This window comes from Acanthopagrus latus, chromosome 13 (assembly GCF_904848185.1).
Source record: "Acanthopagrus latus isolate v.2019 chromosome 13, fAcaLat1.1, whole genome shotgun sequence".
Classification (NCBI taxonomy): Eukaryota; Metazoa; Chordata; class Actinopteri; order Spariformes; family Sparidae; genus Acanthopagrus; species Acanthopagrus latus.
In genome coordinates this window covers 2,856,414-2,880,799 of record NC_051051.1, presented here as the reverse complement: position 1 = coordinate 2,880,799, position 24,386 = coordinate 2,856,414, and the positions used below count along the sequence as shown (strand labels likewise).

At 43.2% G+C, this 24,386-nt stretch overlaps 4 protein-coding genes and 1 long non-coding RNA gene across 9 annotated transcripts; 3 read left to right on the top strand and 2 right to left on the bottom strand.

Moving 5' to 3' along the window:
• The first annotated feature begins 1,381 nt into the window (after nucleotides 1-1,381).
• On the top strand, nucleotides 1,382-11,446 carry LOC119031025 (protein-tyrosine sulfotransferase 1-like). The gene is made up of 6 exons (XM_037119141.1): nucleotides 1,382-1,648; nucleotides 5,223-5,939; nucleotides 6,929-7,087; nucleotides 7,258-7,511; nucleotides 9,683-9,884; nucleotides 10,830-11,446. Exons 2-6 carry the CDS (start codon nucleotides 5,532-5,534, stop codon nucleotides 10,863-10,865), a joined length of 1,059 nt encoding a protein of 352 aa, XP_036975036.1. The 5' UTR covers nucleotides 1,382-1,648; nucleotides 5,223-5,531; the 3' UTR covers nucleotides 10,866-11,446.
• LOC119031024 (pinopsin-like) lies at nucleotides 11,293-14,330 on the bottom strand. 4 transcript variants are annotated; one of them, XM_037119140.1, is made up of 7 exons: nucleotides 13,882-14,330; nucleotides 13,137-13,305; nucleotides 12,827-12,998; nucleotides 12,688-12,718; nucleotides 12,428-12,460; nucleotides 12,089-12,280; nucleotides 11,293-11,795 (listed from the first exon to the last, which is right to left on the bottom strand). In XM_037119140.1, exons 1-7 carry the CDS (start codon nucleotides 14,222-14,224, stop codon nucleotides 11,719-11,721), a joined length of 1,017 nt encoding a protein of 338 aa, XP_036975035.1. In that variant the 5' UTR covers nucleotides 14,225-14,330; the 3' UTR covers nucleotides 11,293-11,718. The 4 variants fall into 4 exon arrangements, with proteins under 4 accessions (XP_036975035.1, XP_036975031.1, XP_036975033.1 ...); XM_037119136.1 differs by having other exon boundaries at nucleotides 12,096-12,280; XM_037119138.1 differs by lacking the exon at nucleotides 12,688-12,718 and having other exon boundaries at nucleotides 11,654-11,795; nucleotides 12,428-12,658.
• LOC119031031 lies at nucleotides 14,140-17,120 on the top strand. Its single transcript, XR_005078492.1, has 2 exons — nucleotides 14,140-14,277; nucleotides 16,152-17,120. It is a non-coding gene; the product is annotated as an uncharacterized LOC119031031 (long non-coding RNA).
• A 400-nt stretch (nucleotides 17,121-17,520) lies between these two features.
• htatsf1 (HIV-1 Tat specific factor 1) lies at nucleotides 17,521-22,738 on the bottom strand. 2 transcript variants are annotated; one of them, XM_037119135.1, is made up of 10 exons: nucleotides 22,645-22,738; nucleotides 20,765-20,929; nucleotides 20,179-20,419; nucleotides 20,017-20,064; nucleotides 19,770-19,924; nucleotides 19,473-19,636; nucleotides 19,212-19,308; nucleotides 19,049-19,138; nucleotides 18,806-18,943; nucleotides 17,521-18,535 (listed from the first exon to the last, which is right to left on the bottom strand). In XM_037119135.1, exons 2-10 carry the CDS (start codon nucleotides 20,927-20,929, stop codon nucleotides 18,260-18,262), a joined length of 1,374 nt encoding a protein of 457 aa, XP_036975030.1. In that variant the 5' UTR covers nucleotides 22,645-22,738; the 3' UTR covers nucleotides 17,521-18,259. The 2 variants fall into 2 exon arrangements, with proteins under 2 accessions (XP_036975030.1, XP_036975029.1); XM_037119134.1 differs by lacking the exon at nucleotides 22,645-22,738 and adding an exon at nucleotides 21,797-21,978 and having other exon boundaries at nucleotides 17,523-18,535.
• On the top strand, nucleotides 22,128-24,386 carry bod1 (biorientation of chromosomes in cell division 1). Its single transcript, XM_037119144.1, has 4 exons — nucleotides 22,128-22,420; nucleotides 22,674-22,798; nucleotides 23,359-23,567; nucleotides 23,652-24,386. Exons 1-3 carry the CDS (start codon nucleotides 22,271-22,273, stop codon nucleotides 23,564-23,566), a joined length of 483 nt encoding a protein of 160 aa, XP_036975039.1. The 5' UTR covers nucleotides 22,128-22,270; the 3' UTR covers nucleotide 23,567; nucleotides 23,652-24,386.

The window sequence follows — 24,386 nt, the reverse complement described above, 5'->3', positions numbered from 1 at the left end:
GAGTAAGATTGATTTGATTTGATTCACAGAGATGGAAACGCCCTCTCTGATTAGTGCTGACTCAGCAGTGTCTGTCCACTCTGTCATTATAATAGCACACAGTAACTCAACATACGTAAAGCTAAGAGATCTGATTATAATTTGAGTTAAATCATGTTGTAAACAGTCAACATTTATTCTCTCTAACAATTATTTAATCGTGAGCCTTCTATCGCATCAGGACTCATACGCACTCATTACATAGATTATTGATGTTTCTCATTACTTATTCATGATTTTATAGTGGTTATTAAATGTTTTATTTATTGGCTTTCCAATGTTATTTGGTTCTCCACAGAGGCCGCAATCTGTCTGAAGATCTTAAAGTGGCAATATGTAGAAATTCTGAATTTTAATGAGGTAATAATACAAATTCAGCCATTTTCATATTTTCCATAAGTGAATGAAGAAGCTGTGCTCAGTGGAAAATAAGGTCCCAGAACACTGTTTGAAGCTGGAAAGGTGGCAGGGTCCGCCACATATAAACAAAGTAAAACAGTATGTAACTGTGTTGTCATTTTATGTCAGTTTGTTTATTTAGTTTGTTAAGGTGTAAAACATGAAGATTTTTTTCTTTGGATTAAACATTCTTCCCCAAAACTACAGAGCCTCACCCTGCATGAGAACTGAGGAGCTTACAGAACAATGGCCCGCAGGTGTCAGGAGGAAGAAAACTGTATGAACAGTCACATTTTTACCAGGAAGTGACTGTTGCTGTGACCACGACATCACAGTGATTTACTCTTTTTAAAGCTGTGCAGTCTGGACTACGGTGAAATTCAATAATACAAACTCTGAAATATTGTCATTTTCCATTACTGAGTAAACAAGCTGTTTACAGAGGAAAACAAGGTCACCAGCACACTGTTTGTGGCTAGAAAGGTGGCAGGGTCCGCCACATGTAAACAAAGTAAAACAGCATGAAACTCTGTTGTCCTTTATGGTCAGTTTGTTTATTCAGTCAATGGCAACAAAGCATAGAAAAATCAGTCTATAAAGATCTTTCTCTTCTGATTAAAATGTCAGAACTACATAATGCACCTTTAAGTGTTACTAAATTCTGTCCTGCTGATGAAAAGGCAGGTAAATGAAGCGAGGCGGCTCTAACCTCAACTTAATCCAACACTGTGATTAAATTCCCCCTGTGGGCTTTTTACTGAGAGCACACCGATCGATGAAGTAAAGTAATTTTAGCCTCCAGTGTGAAAATAAATAAATAAATAAATAAATACATACATCTCCGTCCCATCACTGCGGCGGAACTGCCCTTTAACAGCTCCGCCAATAGGAATCGACCAGGCAGCTGCGTTTTAGCATTCAGAACGTTCACCGACCAATCAGCGCCCGGCTTCCTCTGCCTGGCTGCGCTCGTGCCCGGCGGCTCCCTCGCTCCGTCGACGCGGCTCCGCTTCTCTCGGTGAAGTTTCGGTGCTCCAGCGGCGGCACGATGTGTAATTACGTGTGTTTAAACGACTAAAACGGGCGCAGACATCACCGCGTTCACCTCCCGGGACACGTCCGGCCGCAGGAGACACGACACCGGGTCAGGAGCCGCTGCCTTCCGCTGGTTCTGGATCAAGGTTCATGTTTTTTCCCCCCTCAGACGTTGGTGAGTGAACACCATTTTTAACGGCTCTGATTTTATTCACGGCGCGTGTTCGCTACCTTACAGACAGCGACACGGGTGTGTACACCAGGTGAAGACGGGGAGGGGGGATGGGACCCTGACAGGCTCGAGAGGTGTTGCTGGTCTGTCACGAGGGGGTTTGACTGATAGCAGGTCGTTCACCTGGTGGCGCCTCGGGTGCATATTTGCAGACAAGATGCATCTGTAAGCCAGGCCAGATGTTTGCGGCTGCTGGGGCCTTCACAGCCGTGATATAATCCTGTTTCTGCACACACACACACACACACACACACACACACACACACACACGCATATAACACCCACACACAGCTTTAGCTTCTTTGCACCTGGTTCACCACATATTTTTGCTCTCCAGCTCAGACATTACACATATTTCTTTTCACCAAGGAGAGGAAGCAGCCTGCAGAGAGAGCATGCAAACATACACGACGACCTGGGTGACAGTGCAACAGCCTCAGTAATGGACAGGGATCCTCCAGGGTAAAGGGAGAATGCAGAAGTTTCACCTCCTCCTTCTGCAGGAAGTCAGTGTTGTTGCTCCTCCTGTGAGGAACAAGGAGGCTTTCTAGAAAACCTGCTGGTGGGAGATTTCAACAGGGTGCACACAGTCAGTGCAACACAGCAACAACAGGCAGGAACTGAATGATGGTGAAACAGCTGCAACTGAAAATGTACTTTTTAACCTTTAAACAGCAGCTTCAGAACCGCGTTGATGGTAAAGTGTCTTGTAACAGGGTGAACGGTGTCTCAGCCGCTTGTTTCTGCACATGTAACTTCAGCGAGAGCATCACAACATTACACACATGTTTACATCAATATACAAGTTATGATGTAATGAGTTTTATTATTGATTAGCACCTGCATTACATCTGACTAACAGTTACAGACCTGGGATCTGTATCTGCACACCAAACTGCACAAAATGCCAGTTTCTACATAATGTTACTGTGTGTGTGTGTATATATATATATATTATTTATGAAATGTTCCTTTTTCACAATGCACATGCAAAAGACAAAAACAAGCACACAGACATAACTGAGTATACCAGAACAGATCACAGAAAACATGCACATGTTCATCTCAGGTCATACGATGACTGAATTGTCCCTGAGTGGATAAATGGTCAGAGATAATCCGTCTGGTCAAGACCAAGTCGGGTCGTGCATCATCCAAAACAAAGAGCAGAGAGCAGAAATCCAGACAGATTGAAGCACAGAAAAATAAAATACGATGCAGTAAAATACAGTCTGAAACAATAAGTACCCAGTAAAGTGTCTCCAGATCTTTACGCCACAAAAAGTAACTCCAATTGGGCATCAGAAAGAGTACACTGAATTTTTTTCCGGGTATATACAAGAAAAAAATGTCAATAATCATTTTAAAAGCGAGGAGAAGAAACGACACAAAACCACCAGCTTGTTGTAAAATGTGATGGTTTGGATATTTGATTGACTCGACATCTTTACCACTGAGGGGAAACTGTCATCGCAGCACAGAGTTAAGAAAGATGAACTCAGAAAGATGTACATGTACACATGAAACCACTGAAGAGTATTCAAGGAAACTGCTGTAATGGATTCACACTTCTTTGTGTTCTCCTGTGAACTGACGCTGGCTTTGGGTTTCCTGACAACCTTCCAGTCGAATGTGTCAGCTTTCTGCTGTCCTGCCAGCCACCTCAGCCACGACTGACTGTTATCACAGTTCACTGGTTTGTGCTTATTATAGACGTGTTTGTCTGTGATCAGCAAACATTGTGGTCTTCTCAAGGTCGATCCTTGAATCCACCGCGAGTGTTTGCAGAAGCTGCTGTTGTAGCGTCTAGCTGGGTTTGGATCTGTCGGTCCGGACGTCTGTCTCCGATACTTCAGCCTCTGGGCTGTAACACAATGTGTTTGTGTCACAGTGTTAAAATAAAATAAATACATAAACTCGAGAGCAACATCTCTGACTAGAAGCAGGCTCTCGCTGCTGTACAGTTTTTGTTGGAGCTGCTTCCTTGTTTTGTTATTTTTAAATAGTTTGAGCACCAAGAGACAAGAAGAGACAATTAGATTCATTGTAGCTGTTTTTGGGTGGAGGCAAAACATTTACATCTACATGTACACCAAAGATAAATGAGACGAAGCTGAAACAACTAATTGAATAATCAATGGTGAGAGAAATAATCAGGAAATGTATTTATTATTGATTTATCATTTTAGCCATCGTTTCCAGCATCTCAGTTCTGAGGATCTGCTGCTTGTCTTCGTCCTAAAATAATTATTATGAGCATTTATTTATTTGTTATCATGAGCACAGTGTTGTTTGTCATATTGTAGATCAAATGATTTATTGAAAACGTAACTGGCACATTAATCAATAATGAGAAAGTACACTTAAATTGTGACTTAAATTGGGTGTGCCAGCCCTTTAAAGAGAAAAAAACACTTGGAGAGAGAGAGAAAAAGCAGCGAGGCTCATCTTGAACCGCTGGCCTAATTCTTTCCAAACTCCAAGTGGCTTAATCTCTGCATGGAAATGCATTAGAATTACATGTAAAGCTCGTGGATCCTGCCGGGCTTAGCGTGGCTTAAGGCAGCACCTAAGTATCCCGGCGGGCCGACGTGATGTCCTCATATCCAGCTGTTTCTTCTCCACGCTTTGATCACTGGACAGAGTTTTACAGGGGAGTTACACCAGCACAGGGAAAGGAGTGTTCCCCACGTGGCATCCAGATGTCAGGCAGGGTTCCTCCTCATTCAGACGGATAAGACGAATACCAGAATACCTCAGAGAAAGGGAGACGTAGTCCATAATTACTCTGAGCTTCTGAAGTAAAACTGTCAGTGAAGCTGCTGTTTGAGCTGAGTGTTTGTTTCTGCGCTGCAGAGCTGTAATGTGCCTTCTTTAAAAGTAATTCCAACACGGTAGTGAAATCAGTATTCGCTGAAATCATTTTTTTTTCCCACAAGTTTTAGTTTTTGAATTTGCTGTGTGATAAAAAGAGGAATTGGAGGCAAACTTATGCTGTTGAAATTGATGGTGTTATGTACTTTGCAGAAGAGAAACGGGGAAGTTGAAGAACGGCGCACGTAGTCAGAAGTAATCCGACGCTAAACAAACTGCTTTTGTGCTTCAGTGTGGCAGAAACTGCCAGTGTGAATGTAAACATGAGGAAACTGTAATTAGTAGCTTCAGCATCCCGGAGTGTGTGTGTGTGTGTGTGTGTGTGTGTGTGTGTGTGTGTGTGTGTGTGTGTGTGTGTGTGCTGCGTGCCACAGTGAGCTTTGATATCTCTCAACAATTAGCGGCTCCCCAGAGGAAAGATGCATCGTAGTTGCTTTGAGAACAAAAACTGGATGAATTTCAGCGGCTCTGACAGGGTGTTCAAGTGTTCCTGGCAAACCATCACATCCGGCTGCTTGCTGATAATAACTCACTCGTGCAGGGCAGTAGCTAATGTTTAGACATTTTAAATGATGATTATTAATATTATTTGTTCTGGTGCAGGTGTTACGGAGGTGTGTGACGTGTTCGTCTCTTGTTTTAGGCTGGAACGATGTGTAAGAGACGTGGCCGGCTGTGGAGCGCGGCGGGCCTGGATCCTGCTCCTCGACACCACGGCTGAGGAGCTGCAGAGGACTGAGGACTCTCCCCAGCACACCTGAATATAAAGACCTGACTCCGCCTCTGTCAGGCCTCCCTCAGCATCGCCTCAGTCTGTCCTCGTTGTCCAGGCTTGAACTGACCTTTGCTGGAATATAATAAACAGACACGTTCAGATCTCCAGCAGGCAGCCTCCTCAGGTGCCCCCCGATTATTGTTTTATGAATCTGAATCTCAGATACACCCAGCAACCATGAGGAACACCAGATCGAGCTTTCTGCTGGGCTGCGTGCTCCTCTGCTCAGCCTCCCTGGTCTACCTGGGCATGAACGGGATCGAGTGCCCGCGAAAAAGCCATCGGTATCGGTGGATGGAGCTCAACCTGGGCTCAGCCAATCAGAGCCTGTCCCTGACTGAACACTTCCCCGAAGACACGCCCCTCATCTTCATCGGCGGCTTTCCCAGGAGCGGCACGACGCTGATGCGTGTCATGCTGGACGCCCACAATCATGTGCGCTGCGGCGAAGAGACCCGAGTGATCCCACGCCTGTTAGCCATGCGGGCCACCTGGAGCCGCTCGGTGAAGGAGAGGATACGACTGGACGAGGCCGGCGTCACTGACCAGGTGTTGGACTCTGCAGTCAGAGCGTTCCTGTTGGAGGTGAGACGGTTGGTTCAGCCTGCTGGTCAACACACCTCTGCATCTGTTGTAGATACGAGATTTAAGATATTAACCAAAATACGGCTTCAGAGCTGCGACTGTATGAAAATGCTTGACCCAATGTCTCAGAACCGAAAGTGACGTCTTCACATTGCTTGTTCTGTTTTGTCTGAAGAACATGAATATTACATTTTGTATGATATGACAGACACAAATAATATTTCTCCACATTTTATAAGCTGGGACAAGAACTTCAGGGTATATTTTCTTTAAAACATTTAAAAACAAACTCTAATATCAAAATTGTTGCTGATCAGTTTGTCTGTCAATCAAATTATCGATACCCCTGTTTTTGTAAAGTTATATTTTAAACCAAATCTTAAAAGGCTGCTTTACACAAACTTCCAAAATAAAACACAGTTTGGATAAAAACTACTACTTTGCATGATGGAAACAGATCAGATAATAAAGTTTAGCTCAACAAAAACACTGAGCGGGATCAATATTTGTGTTTGTTTAATCTGTCCACACATTAACCCACATTCACTTAGATGCTGATGTTCTTGACACACAGTACACAAGCCTGGGTGTATTTATTTTGAATTTTAAGCCCTCAGTGTTGTTAGTGTTACTCTGTGGTATCAACCATGGTGTAGAATATCAGTATTTTTCGATGTATCAATGTGGGAAATGTCAGTATGTTTCAGACTAGATGTGTTTGCCAACTTGTTAAAATATTGTCAGACTTTTGCTAAATAATTGATATAAATGTCTCCATGTGTGGTAACAACCAGACTGTGTTGGGTTAAATATATATGTTCCTCTTAAATGGGATAAGTGTTCCTCTTACTGTAAGTGACACTTTTACATTTGACATCTCAGTGTGAATATTAACGATCTTGGTATCCTGATTATAAAGACGATATGTTTGCGTGTAACAGCTCCGGCGTTTCTTCTGGTGGTCATCAGTTTCTTCGTGTGTGTTTCAGGTGATAGTTGGCCACGGGGAGCCGGCACCTCGCCTTTGCAACAAGGATCCGTTTGCCCTGAAGTCGCTCTCATATCTGTCGCGCATCTTCCCTAAAGCCAAATTTGTGCTCATGCTGAGAGACGGGCGGGCGACCGTCCACTCCATGATATCACGCAAGGTACGCTGTGTTTCTGTCTCTTATCTGCAGGCTGCAGGCAGACGAACGTCCTCACGGGGCTCATGCTTCCCAACCTCTTAACAAGTTGTTGTGACCAAATTGATTTTCCCCTCTGTGTTAACTCTGTCCTGATTGGTCTCCTGTGTTTTATATGATCCCTCCACTCACAGGTGACCATCTCCGGCTTCGACCTGACCAGCTACAGGGACTGTCTGACCAAGTGGAGCAGCGCGGTGGAGACCATGTTCAGCCAGTGCCAGGCGGCCGGGGAGACCAGATGTTTGCCCGTCCGCTACGAGCAGCTCGTCCTCCACACAGAGGAGGAAATGAGGAAGTTGCTTCATTTCCTAGAGCTGCAGTGGGACCCGTCAGTGTTGCACCACGAGGAGCTGATTGGAAAAGCTGGTGGCGTGTCTCTGTCCAAGTGAGTATCTGAAGTGTGTGTGCACCCAGCTTATCTGTACGCCCCAGTGCTATCTAGCCATGCAGTTGCTTTCACTTGTATGTGCTTGAGGTTTTCAGGCTAGTCTCATTTTTTTTCAAATGTGTGTTCACATTCACATTGACACAATTGTATTCACTTCTCTTGTGGTGGTGGCAGTTTCAGAAGCACGTCTCTCTGACCTCAGCACACTAAACTGAAACTATCTGCACACTGAAACGTCCACATGTAGGATGTGTGCCTTCAGTTCTGCTCTGCAGGCCTCGAAATATTTGCATTTTTATTTTGTAGAGATATGAAACCTTTCTTATACACCTCACTCTCACCCATTTTAAATTGGCCTCTGATGCATCAACAGTTATATTTGATGTTACTTTGTCCTTCTTACATTATTGATTTTCTAATTTTCTTCATTTCAGTATTATAAACGTTTCTAACACTGTCTTAAATTCAGGTTGGTTCCTGAAGGCGTCCTCGGGTTCTAAGAGTCAATAACAAAACCTGACTCGTGTCACTGAATCATACAAAGGTTTTATTCCTGCAGTTTGTCCTCCTGATGAAGGCTGATTAGCCAAAACATGCAGAATATTCAGCATTTCATTAATAAATATGCAGTTGGTTCACAGTTGACGAGATATCCCCCACATGTGGTGTTAAAGGTGTTAAATCTTAAAATCCTAAAAAAAAAACACCTGGAGTTTGTGTTATCAGACGATGCAGTTTGTGTTCCTCGTCTGAAGTTTCACAGAGTTTCAGACCTGTGTGAACTTTGTATGAGTAAAAACATGAGGAGGAGTTTGAGTTTGTTTCAATTTTGATGAACCCTCAGAGAACAGGTGTCAAGGTTTCTACTGCCATGGAAAACAAAAGCTTCATAACAAGAGGCAAACACAACATGTCATATCTGAGGAGACGGTTAGTGGACAGACCGGTGTATCTGCCTCTTGTCACGCTGCCAGTGACTATTTCCATTATTGATTTATCTGATGATTATTTAGTCTATAAAATGTAAGAAAACACTGATCATGATTTCCTCAAGCTCAAAGTGAAATATTCATAGAGTCTCTTTCTGTCCAGCCCACAATCCAAAACACAAAATAGTTTCTCAAAGATTCTCATTTGAGAAGCTCAACCGGTGAATCATTGAGGTGTTTGAAGGTTTAAACAATAATCGATTAGCAGAATTGTTGCTGGTTTCTTTTCTGTGGAAATGCTGATCAATTAATGGATGATTCATTTCAGCTTAAATCTCTTGTGAATTGTTTTTTTTTCTGTCTGATTGTCGACTGTGGAGGTTTGAAAGAAACTCATTTGTGTCATTAAACAGTTAAATAGTTTGTGTCATCACTGCATATTTTTAGCAGATAAAAATATCTTCATGTGACCTTAAAGACTAAAAGTTATACGACCTAAACAAGCCAGAAATGTAAAAATACTTAAATCACCCCAAATGCAACTTAAAGTACCTAAGAAATATTTAACAAACCTAAAAAAAAACCTGAGAGTTAATAAGATGTTCTGACAATAAGGACAAATTTAAAAATGTATTTATTTAAGTATTCAGTATTCAAAGCCTTCTCCTGACTTACACATATGTAATGTTACCAGAAAAACCAAAAGCCTTTATTTCATATTGATATATTTAACATCTAAAAACAACAAACTTTAATAATAAACCATAAAAAAGGTTGTGAAGCAGATTCCCACGTTTTGTATTTGAGTCTGCGTTCAGCCGCAGTTTTCACATGATGCAGACAAACTTTTAAGGTCAAGTTAAGCTTACAGACTTCCTCCGTACACGATTTAATTTGTTCTGCTCCACTTGGTTTAAGTTGAGCTCTGCAGATTTGGCTGCTTCCTACCATAAAAAAACCCAAACCTGGCGTGTGTTTGAAGGAATTAGGCCAAATTCTGGGGGAATTAAAATCCTCATTTTGATCAGTTATGCAACAGTTGGCACATTATGAGTCACACAAACCTGCTAAATATCACAGAATGTGGCATGTTTTGGTTCTGAATCGTAAAAATTAACACACTTTTATTTTTTTTAGGGTGGAGGGGGTGATAAGTATGGAAGATTTAAAATGCCTAAATTAAACAGATTCGTGTGTGTGTGTGTGTGTGTGTGTGTGTGTGTGTGTGTGTGTGTGCAGGGTGGAGCGCTCCACAGACCAGGTGATGAAGCCGGTGAACACGGACGCCCTCTCCAACTGGGTCGGACACATTCCCTCTGACGTGTTGAGTGACATGGCTGAAATCGCCCCCATGCTGGCTCGCCTGGGCTACGACCCCCACGCCAACCCGCCCGACTACACCAGACCAGAACCTGTAGCATATCCGGCCAACTACTCACAGGTGACGTCAATTAAAAACTGATCCAAAAAGTTTGTTGCTCAAATCTCATCGTGAATTAATCATCACTGATATTAAACAGAGAAAAGCAGCAGATCCTCACGTGTGACGAGCTGAAACCTGCGAGTGTTCCTTCTTTTCTTGGTAAAAGATGAATTAATTATCTGAGTTGTTGTTCATTAGTTTTATTTCAGTTTATCACATATTTATTTCAGCACTGCTGACTTCTACCTGATGTTAATACGATTTTTAAAATTGTATTTGAATTCCGTTGTTTCAGATTAAATTGACATAAAGAATTTATCAAACAAAGATAAACCTTTTTATTTTCACTTGGCATTAACTGTAACGAATGACACGCAGACAGACTTGAATGTTTATAATATAAATTCACACTGGACAAAAGAAAAGAAAACACAAACAATATCTTTTGTCGTCCGTTGGAGAACAATAACAGCCATTCAGATGTGAAATGACTCAACAGTCGTCACGGATGTTTATCAGCCGAGATGGAAATATGATACCCGCGTGTTCACGCTGAAGGTTTCCTCTTTCAGGCACAGTGATGTGACACATGTTTAAAAATAAGAAACTTTTCTGTCCGTCTTTGTCAAACAGTTCCGTGTTAACACTGTGCCGAGCCTTCACGTATTCATCAGATATGTGCACTTTTCATCAGAGAAGGGAAAGAAGAGAAATGTCTCACTGGTTCACTGCTTCGTTTAAATAATACTTTGAAAGAGAGCGGCTGTCGCATCGCACAGAAAGTTTGCAGTGAACATGGCTAGATGTGTTAGATGTCTGGTTTTAGTACTCAACCTCCTTTCGACTTGTGTTGTATTCCTCCCTCCTGAGCTCCAGTCACGCAGATGATCCTCTAAGGTTTCCTGTTTTCCCCTCGATGATATTTCCCATCATAAGTGACCATTTCTTCTTCTCTCTCCTCAGAGTTTGAAAGCAACAGACGCTCCACACCCCAGTTAAACGAAACCGTTCCACGATGAGGATGCACCTTAAACACGGACTTCCAGTAATGAATCCTCACAGGAAAGTTTTTAAATTGTTCCATGTGTATTTTTTGAATTGTTTGTAAGACTTGAGTGCAGTGGTAATGTCTGTGCACAGGTGGAGCGTTTAAAATACGGACTCGTTACGGCGGTTTGGTGTTGATATCTCAGCTCTAAAATCACACGTGAACTACCTGCTCGAAGAAGTTCGCTGCTTCTCGCGTCTCCTCCACAGTGGACCGACAGTATTACACTGCAGTTCGATGCGTCCTCTCACCTCGTACGTGAAAATATTTCAACATGTCTGTCGGTTGTTATGATTCAGCACAAATGTGAATGTGTCTTTAGACCAGTGCTACACTTACTGAGAGTCCAGTCAGTGTTCATGAAGCATAACGACTGTATATTTTTGAAGACGTATGTTTATTTTCTTAATAAATTATTTTGGTGTCGACCATTCATTCAGGAATGTAAAGTTGTTTACTCTGAATTGAGGCTTTTTAAATGTTGTATATTGTTCAACACGAATAATGATAATAAAAAAGAGTCTAAATGTCACCTGTATGATGTTGTTTAGATATTTTGTTCACTAGTTATCCAGTCGCACACTCATCTTTAAATCAATGCATGTTCATCAGCCGGTCAGAGCGCCCTCCTGTGGAGCAGACACACAAATACACAAGTACATGCTGTGTCTCAGTTCAGGGTCTGAATCCTTCAGAGGAGCATTGTAAGGTCAGTTATGCCACAACGCTGCATAAAAGCCGTCCCAGTTCAAAGGCTTCTTTTCCGTGTTGTTGGAGGACGCACCGCTACGATCCCTCACAGCCTCACATATCCCAGGATTCTTTGAGAGAGAAAATGGCGACATCGCGTGGCGTAGATCGTCCTTCAGAGGAGGCAGACCCTGAAGTGAGACACAGCAATATTTAAAAAAAATATTTCATATTACATTTTAAATAAACTATACTTGCATATCCACATGGTTTGATCGAAAAACAAGCAACAGCTGCTGTAAAGTTTAATGGCCTGAGGTAACACAGACTGACAAACACGTCGGACTGCTGCTGTGAAAAACTGATAGAAACACTCAAAGTTAAGCTCCATCGACCCGCCTGATCAATAGATCCATCAATAAAACAACAAAGAAGAAGGAAACAGAATGAAAGACAATGTAATGTCTTTTTTTAAAGAAATGACCTTTGACCTCTATGTTGCATATTGAGCCTCCAGCACCAGGCTGGGCTGCTGTGCAGCAACTGTCCTCTGTTCCTGTGTTGCCAGGTTGTGAGTGTGAAGCCACACCCCCCTGCTGCTGGGCAGTCTGTGGTGTACCGGAGTGGGCGGGGCTTCTGAGCTGCACCTGATCATGTACAGGAAACACCTGGAGAACTGTGGGACACACAAATAGAGAAGAAGAGGCAGCAGAATCATTATGAGACAGTTTCACCTCGCAGCTTGACGAGCTACTGGAGGCTGCAGGCTAACTCAGGCTCGTCCCCCTCTGATTGTTCGGGGGTGTGTTGTTGTTGTTGTTACCTGGTTGTTGAGCAGCACATAGACAACAGGGTTGAGGACGGTGCTGGTCTTTGCCAGCAGGGAGGGGATCAAACTGGCGGCAGGCGGCACCACACCGGGCCGGCCGAAGGACGCGAGCAACGCAACGACTCCGTATGGCATCCAGCACAACAGGTAGCATGACACCATGGAGACCACCGTGACGAGGACACGACCTTCCCTCCGTTCAGATGAAGAGCGGATCCTGCTGACCTACACACACACACACACACACATGTTCACACACACAGGTGGAAGCTTTGAATGGTAAAGCTAGAGGTCACAGACAACACAGGTCACGTCCCAAAATATCTGTTTAGAAAAGGTAACTGAAGATATGTGACATGGCCTCAGAGGTCAGAGGTCACCTGTGCTGCTCACCTGCCTCGCCATCGCCCGCAGAGCCAGCAGGATCCTGCCGTAGCAGAAGACCATGAGCAGGAGCGGCAGGAGCAGGCAGAAGATGAACAGGCAGCTGATGTAGGAGCGAGCCGGGGCTGAGCGCTGGTGCCACTGGACCGAGCAGACGGTGCCGGGACCCTCCGGCCCGTAGCTGCTCCAGAATAAGACACGACACAAGCTTTGATTTCATCTCATCATACGTTTCTCATCTTAAAGCGCTCACTTCTAAGTTTTTACTGAATGACTGAATGATCCAATGAGAGAGGTGATCAGTGAGGACGGTGCAGACCTGCCCCAGCCCAGCAGCGGCGGCAGAGTCCAGAGTAGCGAGTAGAACCAGGAGGCGGCGATGGCGAGCCGGGCCCTGCGGTACTGAGAGGAGTCCGGCTGAGCGCTGCGCAGCACCACAGAGTATCTCTCCAGAGACAGCAGGGAGAGAGACACCAGAGACACTATACCTGCCAGAGAGAGAGAGAGAGAGAGTATCGGTCCATGCTGCAGTGATGAACACATTCTGGAACAGTTCAGAGGCAAATGTTCTACTTTCTTACTCCTCTGCATCCATTTGATCGCTTTAAATTACTTGTTCATTTGCAGATTACTTTGTTGCATTAGACACAAATAAGTGCATTTTTTTTTTCTTCTTCTAATCAAAATTAGAGACATTGGGACATTTTAATGTCTCACTGGATTGTTTATTCTGTGACATCTGAATTTTTATTGTATTTTTTTGTTTGGTCTTCAATATTCAATAAGTGTATTAATCTAATAACTTATTGTTGAGTCGTGTAAAAACAAACATAATATTAGATGTGATAAATTGTGAGGTTAATAATCAGTCGGCCTATAGTGTACAATATGAAAATATACATGTGTAATTTACTTTTGATCCATAATATCAGATGATTTAAGACTTTTTCTCAAGTACTATTTAATCAAGTGGTTCCTGTTCCCAGCACTGCACAGGTATTTCTGCCTTCAGGCCAGGTGAGGTCACATGTTGGAGCACCTGCACCCATCACTCACTCACTCACCGAACAGCGCGTTTGAGAAACCGTACCACCGGCACCCGTAGGTCCCGGTCAGCCACCTGCCTCTGACGCTGGCCGCGAAGCTGAGGGGGGTCCCGAAGAGGCAGACCAACATGTCGCTGGCGCTGACGTTGACCAGCAGCAGGTTCGCGGGAGTCTGCAGGCAGCGGAACCGGGAGAACACGAGGAGCACGAGGAAGTTACCGACGAAGCCCAGAACCAGGATCAACCCGAGGACCACGGCCGCCGCGGTGTGACCCGCCCGGCTCAGCGCGCCGGTGGCGGGGTCCGACACGGAGCTGTGCCCGGTGCTGAGGTTGTTGCTATGCTGCAGGAGGATCACCATGGCAACCGGGTTACCACTGTAGGATGGCTGTCCGTCTCCGAAGGAGGAGGAGAGTGAGTGTAAACACACGACCACGACATGTTTAAGTACTCTGAAGGAGGAAGAGGGGGAGGAGGAGGAGGAGGAGGAGAGGGGGAGGAGGAGAGGGGGAGGAGGGGAGGAGGAGGAGGAGGAGGAGGAGGAGAGGGGGAGGAGGAGAGGAGGAGGAGGAGGAGGAGGAGAGGGGGAGGAGGAGAGGGGGAGGAGGAGGAGGAGGGGAGGAGAGGGGGAGGAGGAGGAGAGGGGGAGGTCTGCCTCCATTGTTCATCTGCATCCATATTTAAAAGTGACACAGATTTAGAAGAATAACTGAAACACAAAGACCACAAACAAGAAGGAAACACTGACACAAAGAGAAAAATACCACCATGGATCAGAACAGGAAGAAGTCTGACGTCACTATAACCACTTAAATATGGTCAACACAATAAAAACAAAGTAGAATAGCTGATTGTTTATGTGTCCACCTATAAAAATGCTCTAATGAAACAGATCCAGAACCTCAACAACAAGAAAAAAAACCCCAAACATCCATCAACACAAATCGCAGTTAAAACACAAGAATAGAAGAGAAAACATGTTGAAACCTGCGATGTGACGCGCAGAAGAGATGATCCAACCAGAATCTGTTCTGTCCCGTCTTGATTCTGTTCTGTTGTTGGACCAGATTGGAGACCTGAATAACTGAGCCAGCGTATCAATAATACAAGCTGTGGCCGAGTCGAGCCAGCGACACCGAAGACACGAGACGCTGCGGCTGCTTAAAACAGAAATTTACATCTAAGTCATTATTTTCAAACATGACTTTGAATTCTACGATAACATTTGTGTTTTAAAGCCGGGAGACTTTATTTCTGGTTCTAGCTTAAGACAAATTTTAAGGAATAGTTCACCGAAAAAAAAGAAGATTCAGTCTTTATCTACCCGCTTTGTAAATTTCATAGTCCACAAAACATTTCTGGAGCTTCACAGCAAAATAATGTTGTGGAAAATAGGCGTTTCAAGGCTTCAGGAGACTTGGATTACGCCGAACAAGATGTATGGAGCCATTTTATGTTTCGCTTGTTCGGCAGAATGATGCAACAGTTTGTTGTGAAGCTCCAGAAATGTTTTATTTGACTAATCAGCGAACTTTCCATCCACACGAGGGCGAGTAGATAGTGACTGAATTTTCATCTCTGTCCCTTTAAAGTTGTTTGAAGAATAAACAAAATAAATGATCTCTAAAGCTTTTATAGTCATGTTTCAAAAATAAAAAAAATTACATCCTTTGCTTTCCTTTTGCATCGGGGTGTGTAGATCATGACTACATTTTCATTTCTGGTATTGATCCTTTATCTGAATGAACCTTTTTCCTCTGGCCTTATCTTTACACCCTGGAGAAAAGAATTGTCTTTAAATTAATTAGTCAACAAAGACAACCAATAACCAGTCAATAAACCTCCTACAATGAACATTTCTGCACGTTCTAGCAGATTTTTCTTTGCAGCTGATGCACTACAACCCAGTAATGTCTGATTACAGCTCGACTTGTGTCACAACGTTGCTAACTGATTGTTTGAGAGAGGCCATAATGTATGTAGAATGATGCTACACTTCTTAAAACATTGCTATCAAACATTTAAAGCTTCACAACTGGGCCTGAAGCTGCAGGACGCTGATATTTCTCACATGTTTAATTGTAACAGAACCAGTTTGTAGCAGCACATCCTCAGAGCCTCATGTTTGTCACCTCCTCCATGTGATATGTGAGTCTTTTGTGATGCAGAGTACTTTCATTTCACACAGTAATTGATTCATTAGTGTCATCCACAACACAATATACACACACATATACAAACGCAACGTAGGTCACTCGCACTTCAACGTCCCTGTTCTTGTGTTGTAGAGGAAGAGAAGCAGCTGAGCAGCAGCAGTGTGGCCGTCCACACGTCAACACATTCATCCCCGGATAATAAATCCAGGGTGGAGGTGAAGAGGAGCTCATGAGGTCAGCAGCACAGAGAAGACTTGGACACCTGCACGTGTCACGGCGTGCAGGTCAACGGGGATGATTGGAGGAAACTGAGGGTTTTAGTTTACTTCTCTCTGACAGTCAGGAGTTTTTAAAGCACTGTTCTTTATGAAAACATATTTTATATCCAAGGTGAACCAGGTGTTAGAACACCGAGTCCTCGAGTCCAGTTGATTATCGTCTTTGTATCTCTGTCAGTTTGAGATATTGCACCTTAAATACGAAGCCGGACGACTAGATGCTCCGAGTAACACTGTTAAATCCTCACAAGCTCAGAAAATACTGACTTTTTGTGTTTTAATATTTTCTGTTCTGCCTTCTCGTATTAACTTCACCGTATTCGAGGTTTCCTTCAGTTTGACTTGTTGACTCTCCTGCTTCTGCTCGATGCAAACTCTGTTTTTAAAGGTGCTACAGGAATCAAGAACACTGTCATGTAGACAATATGAACGAGTTCACCACTAATACTCACTTAACAGCACATATCCTCAAAAGAAGGAACAGAAAAGAGTCTCTCACTCACATTAAACACCTTACAGCTGCACTACAAACATTAGATCATTGTTCAAACTATTGTGGGAATTAAAAACAAATATAAAATAACCATCTATATGTTAGTCTAAATCCAGACTTCTTGATCGATGCCCAGATCCATTCAGCATGATTAGTGTGTAATGACTTAAAATGGGGAAGAGAAATGATCATTTAGTCTGAATGTCAGGCTGATAATGTGTGGTGGCGTGAAAAGAAATGATCAATAATTTCATTTGTTCAAGCTTTAGATGAAGGATGAAGAAGTAAAATGACACCTGGACTGAAACAAAGAGTCCTCCTGCTTGAAAACATCTTTCTTCTTCACTTGTGTTGTTGCTTTCCTCCATGTCGGCTGAACACAGATGATGTAGCGGAGTTGTTGTTGTGTTTTAGTCCTTGTCGCTCTGTTTGTTTCTGCTGGAGGTTTAAACTAGTGGAGTTTGTCTTGAATTCAGTAAAACATTGTGTAGTCACGACCGATGCAGTCTGTTGATTTGATTCATGATATTTGAGGCAAACGTTACAGCTGGAGAATGGAACCAAGTTTTTCATAATGAGGCCATTTCCAATTAAGTTCACTCATTACTGATTAATTATCTATTGCAGCAAGTTGTTCAGGAGTCGCTTCAGCAGCTTTGTAGATGTTATGGAGAGAAAGCTGACGGCCACAAGAGGGAGACAACAGTTCAATATTGTGGAGACAAACAGCTGTTCCTTAAATGTGTGTTGTTTTATTTCTCTGTATTCCAACAAGCTTTGCCTGATGTGACGATATATACAAGATCAGTTTCTTTTACATTTGTACACTTTGTGTTACGATTGTAGCCGGTGATTTACAATGAGAAGTTTTGCTTTATTACTTAGGATTTTTTTTTTTCTTACGATTTTCTTGAAGATGTTTTATGCAAATCTTACAAATATCCTGTTATATGTTTGGCTGCTCTAAACAGATCTAAGAAAAAAAAACAAAACAGCTGCAGTAAGAGAAACATCATCGTTCCTGTCCCAACATGTAACACAAAGTGCTACTAGAGATAGAAAATAAACAACAATTCAGCTGCTGTTTCAGCTCAAACTGTTTTTAAAAGCCTCTAATATCAAGAACACATCAGAGTGAATTGCTAAGCTAAGATCTTCTCCAAATCAAATCCAACTCAGTTTTTTCTTTTGTAATCTATTATTTTGGGGTCATCAACACAATACTGTAAACAAACTCTTACAAAGTTGTGTAAAACTGCCAGAAGTGCAGGTTGAATTACAACTCGAACCAAAATGATGAAAATAGTCTCGACAAAATCATATTTTTATTTCTCTACATTACAAAATAGCTCAAACTGTCCAACTTCTTCCTCGCCTGCTCGACACGAAGCTTCGCTGCAGTTCAGATTCACGGAGGACGGTCCTAATCAAGTGGTTGCCATGGGGACCAAAGATGTGTATAGAAGTGTCTAGGCGTCCTCGTCGTCACTTCCTGCCAGGCTGCTGTCTGTAGAGTCTGCGTCCGGTTCCGGTTCTGGTTCCGGTTCCTGTGTTTTTGTTTTTGGGTGCTGTTCAGGCTCTGTGGTGCTGGAGGCCTCTGTGGGTTCAGTGGTGCTGGTGGTGCCACTCTCTGCTGGCGTCGCATTGTTGTCGTCGTTCTTCTTCTGCTGGCTCTGATCGCCTCCCTCCAGGAAAGCAGACCAACCCTTCAGCCGCTCCTCCCGCTCGCGTGTCGTCTCCTCCACCTGCACAAACACAATTCACATGAAGAATGCAAAATCTCAAAAGGTGTAGAGTCGAAGTTAGTCAATGATCTCACAACAGCTCAGCCTGTTCGTATTTTAAAGCTACTACAAAGCACTTCAACACATTATTTATATATTTTTGACCATGTCTGTCTGCAGGAGGCTAGGCCAATGCTTCTGCCCCCACTCAGTGTTTATACATGGAAACTAGCAAAATATCAGCTTGGCTGTGCACGCCCACAACATTTTTGACATTTGTATTTTGTGTACCTGATAGTCTGTCGTTCCATCCCAAAGCTGAGCAGTGAGCTGCCTCCCTCCAAACCAGCGGCCGTTGAATGACAGAATGCACGCATCGGCTTCCTCAGGCTCCTTAAATGCGATTGATGCCACGCCGTCCGGGTGTCTCTGCAGCGCAAACACAGTCACATACCGACAATTTATTGATGCTACTGATGTCAAATTCAACTATTCTACTGTGACTTTGAAACAACACGAATGACCAAAACTCACATCAAAGAGGATGACCTTCTTGACGATGCCAAACTTCTCACACTCCGTCCGCAAGTCCTCACGATACTCGTTGAGCACCAGTGGGTCCTCCTATGAAGAGACCACAGAGGTTAATACCCTCAACAGAAAGTCTCCACATGTGCATGTTTGTTCATCTCCACACCTCAAAGTCACTGGGATGAAACATGTTCCTTATGATGACGACTTTTTCATGCCTCTTCCTCAGTTCTCCTTTCTTCTCGGGCCTCCAGTCCAACTGTCTACACAAACACAGACAAACAGGCAGTCAGTAAGAACTAATGTGATAGTAATAAATGCCTAGTTATTCGTCTTCTCCTAATCCTCTGCAGCACTCTGAGTAGTGCCTGCATGCAGAACAGGATTTGTGAGAGGTTATATAAAAAGGACAGGAGGTAGAGTTTACTTCTGTTGCTGCTGCATCCTCTTCCTGTAATCTTTGCTCTTCTTCTTCTTCTTGCTGGCGTCGTACTGGCCCTTCAGCTCAAACCGGGCTGCTTCCACATGGAGTCTGTAACCTCTGACCTCCGATTCATCAATCAGACGTAGAGCCAGTGCCACCGACTCCTTCTGCAGAGAATCACAAATACACACTTGTGTTAGGATTTTGACTGATGCTTTAAAGTTTACACAGTTATTTTGTCTCTTTGAGAGTGAGAACAGGTTGTTGTTTGTTGAAATGCAGGATGAAGGACAGACTAACCTTGAGATAGCAGCAGAGGCCATCTCCCTTCAGATTTCCCTCTTTGTCCTTGTAAAGTTTGACCTTGTACTCTTCAGTCATGGGGTCCCGCATCACAATGCCGCACTTGGACATCAACTCGGCAAACTCCTCAGAGCTGATGTCAGGAGGCAGGCCTGAGGACAGGTGACCAGGTGAGAGTGAGGTAGGATAAACAGAGTCACAGCTGTTTACTTAACAATGACAACATTTTTTTAGCAATACCAACCTGACACATAGACGTTTGTGTTCTTATTCTCGTCGATATCGAACCATCCTGCAGAGACAGAGAAGATTTCATAAAAGCATTTGTTTAACATAATCACAACTGTAGATGTGGAGGAAATACATTTATTGTATCTCTCCTCTCTGGTTGCAAATGTCTCTTAACCTGGATCTGCTTTCCTCTTCTCCCCTTTCTGCTTGGCTTCTTTTGCTGCCGTCTGTTGCTGGTCTGGGTTTGTGTTTGGGTTCTGGGTGGCATCTCCTGGCTTCTCCTTTCCTGAAGGCTTGCCATCTGGTTCTGAGGCTGCTGGTTCGGTGCTGCTCACTGCAGTGTTTTTAGTATCTGGGTCTCCTTCCTGAGTGAAGCCGTAGTTGGCCTGGTAAGCTGCAATGAAGTCCTCTGTTATCTAGAGAAACAAAGCAAACTACTTAACATAAACAAAGAAAGTGACTGTGACCAATTTTGACCCAACTCACAGAAGTTAAAATAGATTGAACAGAAAGAAGCGTGCAGAAGTGTGTTATGTTAGTCACTGGCAAATTCAAGCTGGTATGATGGAGACTTTGAGTGTTTAAGGTAAAACTACTTGTTACATTGCAAAGTCAACTAAACTGGCAGAGAGTAAGGCTTTACATGAGCAGTGTTGACAAAACAAGGTCACAAGCATTTATACCAAGCATCTAATATGTGTAAAAGATAAATACTAGCAAGAAAGATCTGATATAGACAAAAAAAGCTGAGAAGTTCATACTTTAGGGAACCAGGCCTTCTTCTCAGGGTCCCAGTCATACACTGTCCCATCCTCTGGGTCAGTGTAGGTGTTCGGGTCGGAGCCATCCTCATTTCTCCTGCCGTAGAGCTCCTGCATCCGCAGCTGCTCCATAAACTCTTTGTTTGAATCTGGTCCCCCACTCATCTGCAACAAGAACGTGAAATGTGAAATTACTCAGGTCAGCAAGCCATCGCTGAATGTAGCGAGTCTTTTACACTCAAGTAGAGTTGATTAGGAGTGTCGGGCTGATATTCAGCATTTTTCAGATTATTGTTATCAATAATTTTTCTGTCAGACAAAATAAACAATTTAAACAATGTGATAATTTGGCTCTGGTGCTGAATCCTTTCACACAATGTCCCATTTACAACACTATCTGAGTGTTGACGCATCACAATTAATAGTCTGTAAACAATAAAATAATATGAATCTGCACAGTGATCAATTTATCAAATAAATACAGTGGAGAGGAAGTATACAGTCGCAGAGGACTGCATTTAAGAACAGTACTTGGGTAACTTATTCCATGCATTATTTCATCAATGGATTTTTATTTTTACTGCCAATGAATATCAGTCTCAAATATCTGTTTTTAGTCTCCTTGATCTGTAATTATCGGTTTCAATATCAGCTCTGACAAAACCATATCGGTCGACCCCTAATGTTGATTTTATATACTGCACTTATATAAAGAATTAGCAAACAAGCCATCAGTCGTCCAGTTATATCTCGGTACTAACAGTCTCCGCCCTCATAAGGAACATCAGCCAGTTGCCTTCATTCATCACACTGTGATTCTTTAAAACTGACAGCTTGACTCAGTGTTAGCAGGTTTGTACATTATTAATATCTGCTGCCCGTGTTTACACAACGACAGTCAAATTCACTGATGCACATTATAACATTGGATAGTCTGTGTGTGTATATATATATACTGTATGTCTGCGCTTCAGAGTGTGAGTACTGCTCATACATTAGTTCGTGTTAGCCAACAAAGCTAGCTAGCGTTACCTTTTACAACGACAGTCCAGGCAAACTCAAAACTGGTAGACAGGTGAGAATATTGACAAAAAAGACTGTCTCCGTCCACTAATCCAACCCCAGAACCCACCAGGCCGTGGTGTTTTAGTAATTTTGTTAGTGTTTTAAATGAAATGTACTCTAAAGCCGCCGTTAATCACGGCGCACTAACGTTTACTACCAGTCCGCGGCAGAGCTTGAACGAACTACTTCCGGTGTCAGTTTCCTGATGCGCATGCGTGGTAACTGGGGGCGGAGCGCTCCAATTATTTACCAGCTTTCGCCGTGGGGTCTGCCACGATGCGGCTGCACGCTTTATCCATATGAACGATCACTCCGCCCGCCAGTCTGGTAAAGACAGCCAAGTTGACCGCATGTTTTGTGGGAAAACAACCGCCGACAGCTCAGCTAGCTAGCTCTCGATGAAGCTAACAGGTAAATAGCTAGTATTTTCTTCGGTTTGGCATGGCGGAGGGTAGCGGTAACGTTAATGTCGGCCCGGCCAGCCTTCCTCCAGGAGACCCGCAGCTTATCGCTATGATTGTGGAGCATCTGAAGAACCGGGGGCTATTTGACGAGTTCCGTCGGGACTGTCTAGCCGATGTTGATACGAAGGTAACTCAGCTAATGCTAACTTTGCTACTTGTGTCATGTACTTCAGCAAACCGGATTCAGAGCTAATATTAGCTAGTATTTTAATTGTTGTTCTAGTTGGCTTCTCTTGCCAACTAGAACAAGTGTTAACCCGTTGCCAATTTGGATATTTTTACTTGTAGGCCAATTGTTGTCTCATTAAACCTCTCTTGTTTAGTATATTGTGTTTTTTGTTGCACACTGACCGTGTTTACATCGCTGTCATTGCTCCCAGCCTGCTTATCAGAACCTGCGACAGAAAGTTGACAACTTTGTCACGTCGCAGCTGAGCACTCAGGACTGGAACCCGTCCATCAACAAGAACCAGATGAGGAACGGACTCAGGCAAAGTGTTGTTCAGTGAGTACAAAATGCACAAATACTTCAGGATTGGAAAGAGAGCCTGTATGCAGTAGTAATGTACAGTTAATTTTCACACAGCAGTCAGTTGCTGTGGCATCTATAATAGAAATCCAGTCAGATTGCCACATTCATTAAAGAGGCTCCCCAGATATCTAAATACAATTTGAGCACTCCAAGCAACATATTAAAGAACAAGGATGCCAAAAAAATTAGGGATTATCTTACTGAGTATTTGCAGTGTAAGATTTCAAGGAATTTAGGAGGCTCTATTGACAGCAATTGTTTGTAATATTCATGATTGTGTTTTAATTGCTGTAGAATGAGCCTTCTGTATCTTTTGGGGAGCCCACCATGTTGCAGTGCCATTTTCTACAGTAGCCTAGAAAGGACAAACCAATCACTGGCTCTAGAAAAGTTTACTCACATTTTTAATGGCCTCCACATTGTACCATTAGTCAGTCCATTATTTGCTGTTCAAGCTAAAAATGACTTGTTTTGTCAGGTTAGTAGTCCAAAGCTCAAAGATATACAATTCAGACGCATGTTTTTTCTTTTAGATCGGGTATGCTGGAGTCTGGTGTGGACAGGATCATCACTCAGGTCGTGGACCCCAAGATGAACCACACTTTCCGACCACACATAGAAACTGCCATCCATGATTTCTTGTCAGGTGAAGACAGGAAGGAGGAGAACGCTTCGAGTTGTAACTCTGAGCAGACAGAACCACAGGAGGCCCCGTCTGTGTCTGGGCCCAAAACCCCCTGAGGTTTGTTTACGAGCTGAAGCACTGTTTAAAGTCAGACGGTTTAGGAAAACAATAAAGAAATCTTTATTTTCACTCCCTCTGCAGATTCACCTGCTGGTACTTGCTGGTCTTCACATAATGTTGTATGACCGTGTTAGCTGTGTGAAAGGTGCAGCATCAGACAGGAGGAGGAGAGAGAAGAAGAAGAAGAGAAGGAGGAGGAAGAGGGGAAGAGGTTATTTCCTGATATAACTCTGATTAACAGACCAGGCTCAGGAGTTTCTGGAATCAAAAGTTCAGCATGAGATGTTTGTCACCGCCCGTCTGTGCTGCACGAGGCTACTACTGGTGATTGGACAATGCAAAGTTGTGGACTGTCACTAAGCTGCACAGCGCTGCCTTTCAGAAGAACATGACACAAACCTGGATTATTAGTTTTGAACACTTTTTTTTCCTTTTTTTTTGAACGTGTGATTTCAGATAGATTTCTGTCCGTCTTATGTTGAGTGCAGAATTCTCACTCAGTTGTGTGTACAGATATTTTCTTCTAACAATATGTTAAACTTTGCAAACTCTGTCTTCAGGGATTCAAAAGGTTGATTGATTTCCAGTTGGAGGAATAGAGGTTTTCATAGACTCACATGACGTATGAAAGTGTTTCTGCTACGTCTTGAGAGCTCTCCAATTTTTGAAAAAACCTGTATGTAAAAATATTTTGTTTGGTACTTTGAGGTCCTTGTTTTTCATCACAGCAGGTTGAACTTCTTTTTGGTGCATGAACATGTATGTAGTAATGATTGAACCTCACATCTGCTTTACTAAACACAGTTGACATCACAA

Excerpts from the sequence above, each read along its gene's own strand:
- LOC119031025 (XM_037119141.1), top strand. The coding sequence starts at position 5,532 with ATGAGGAACACCAGATCGAGCTTTCTGCTGGGCTGCGTGCTCCTCTGC. Across the intron at positions 7,512-9,682 it reads GGTGGCGTGTCTCTGTCCAA|GGTGGAGCGCTCCACAGACC; the intron begins GTGAGTATCTGA and ends GTGTGTGTGCAG. Across the intron at positions 9,885-10,829 it reads ATCCGGCCAACTACTCACAG|AGTTTGAAAGCAACAGACGC; the intron begins GTGACGTCAATT and ends CTCTCTCCTCAG.
- LOC119031024 (XM_037119136.1), bottom strand. The coding sequence starts at position 14,224 with ATGGTGATCCTCCTGCAGCATAGCAACAACCTCAGCACCGGGCACAGC. Across the intron at positions 12,999-13,136 it reads CCGCTGCTGGGCTGGGGCAG|CTACGGGCCGGAGGGTCCCG; the intron begins GTCTGCACCGTC and ends ATTCTGGAGCAG. Across the intron at positions 11,796-12,095 it reads GCTCAATATGCAACATAGAG|GGTCTGCCTCCTCTGAAGGA; the intron begins GTCAAAGGTCAT and ends GTCTCACTTCAG.
- htatsf1 (XM_037119135.1), bottom strand. The coding sequence starts at position 20,929 with ATGAGTGGGGGACCAGATTCAAACAAAGAGTTTATGGAGCAGCTGCGG. Across the intron at positions 19,637-19,769 it reads GCCTCTGCTGCTATCTCAAG|AAGGAGTCGGTGGCACTGGC; the intron begins GTTAGTCTGTCC and ends GATTCTCTGCAG. Across the intron at positions 19,309-19,472 it reads AGGATGCAGCAGCAACAGAA|ACAGTTGGACTGGAGGCCCG; the intron begins GTAAACTCTACC and ends GTGTTTGTGTAG.
- bod1 (XM_037119144.1), top strand. The coding sequence starts at position 22,271 with ATGGCGGAGGGTAGCGGTAACGTTAATGTCGGCCCGGCCAGCCTTCCT. Across the intron at positions 22,421-22,673 it reads TAGCCGATGTTGATACGAAG|CCTGCTTATCAGAACCTGCG; the intron begins GTAACTCAGCTA and ends CATTGCTCCCAG. Across the intron at positions 22,799-23,358 it reads CTCAGGCAAAGTGTTGTTCA|ATCGGGTATGCTGGAGTCTG; the intron begins GTGAGTACAAAA and ends TTTTTCTTTTAG.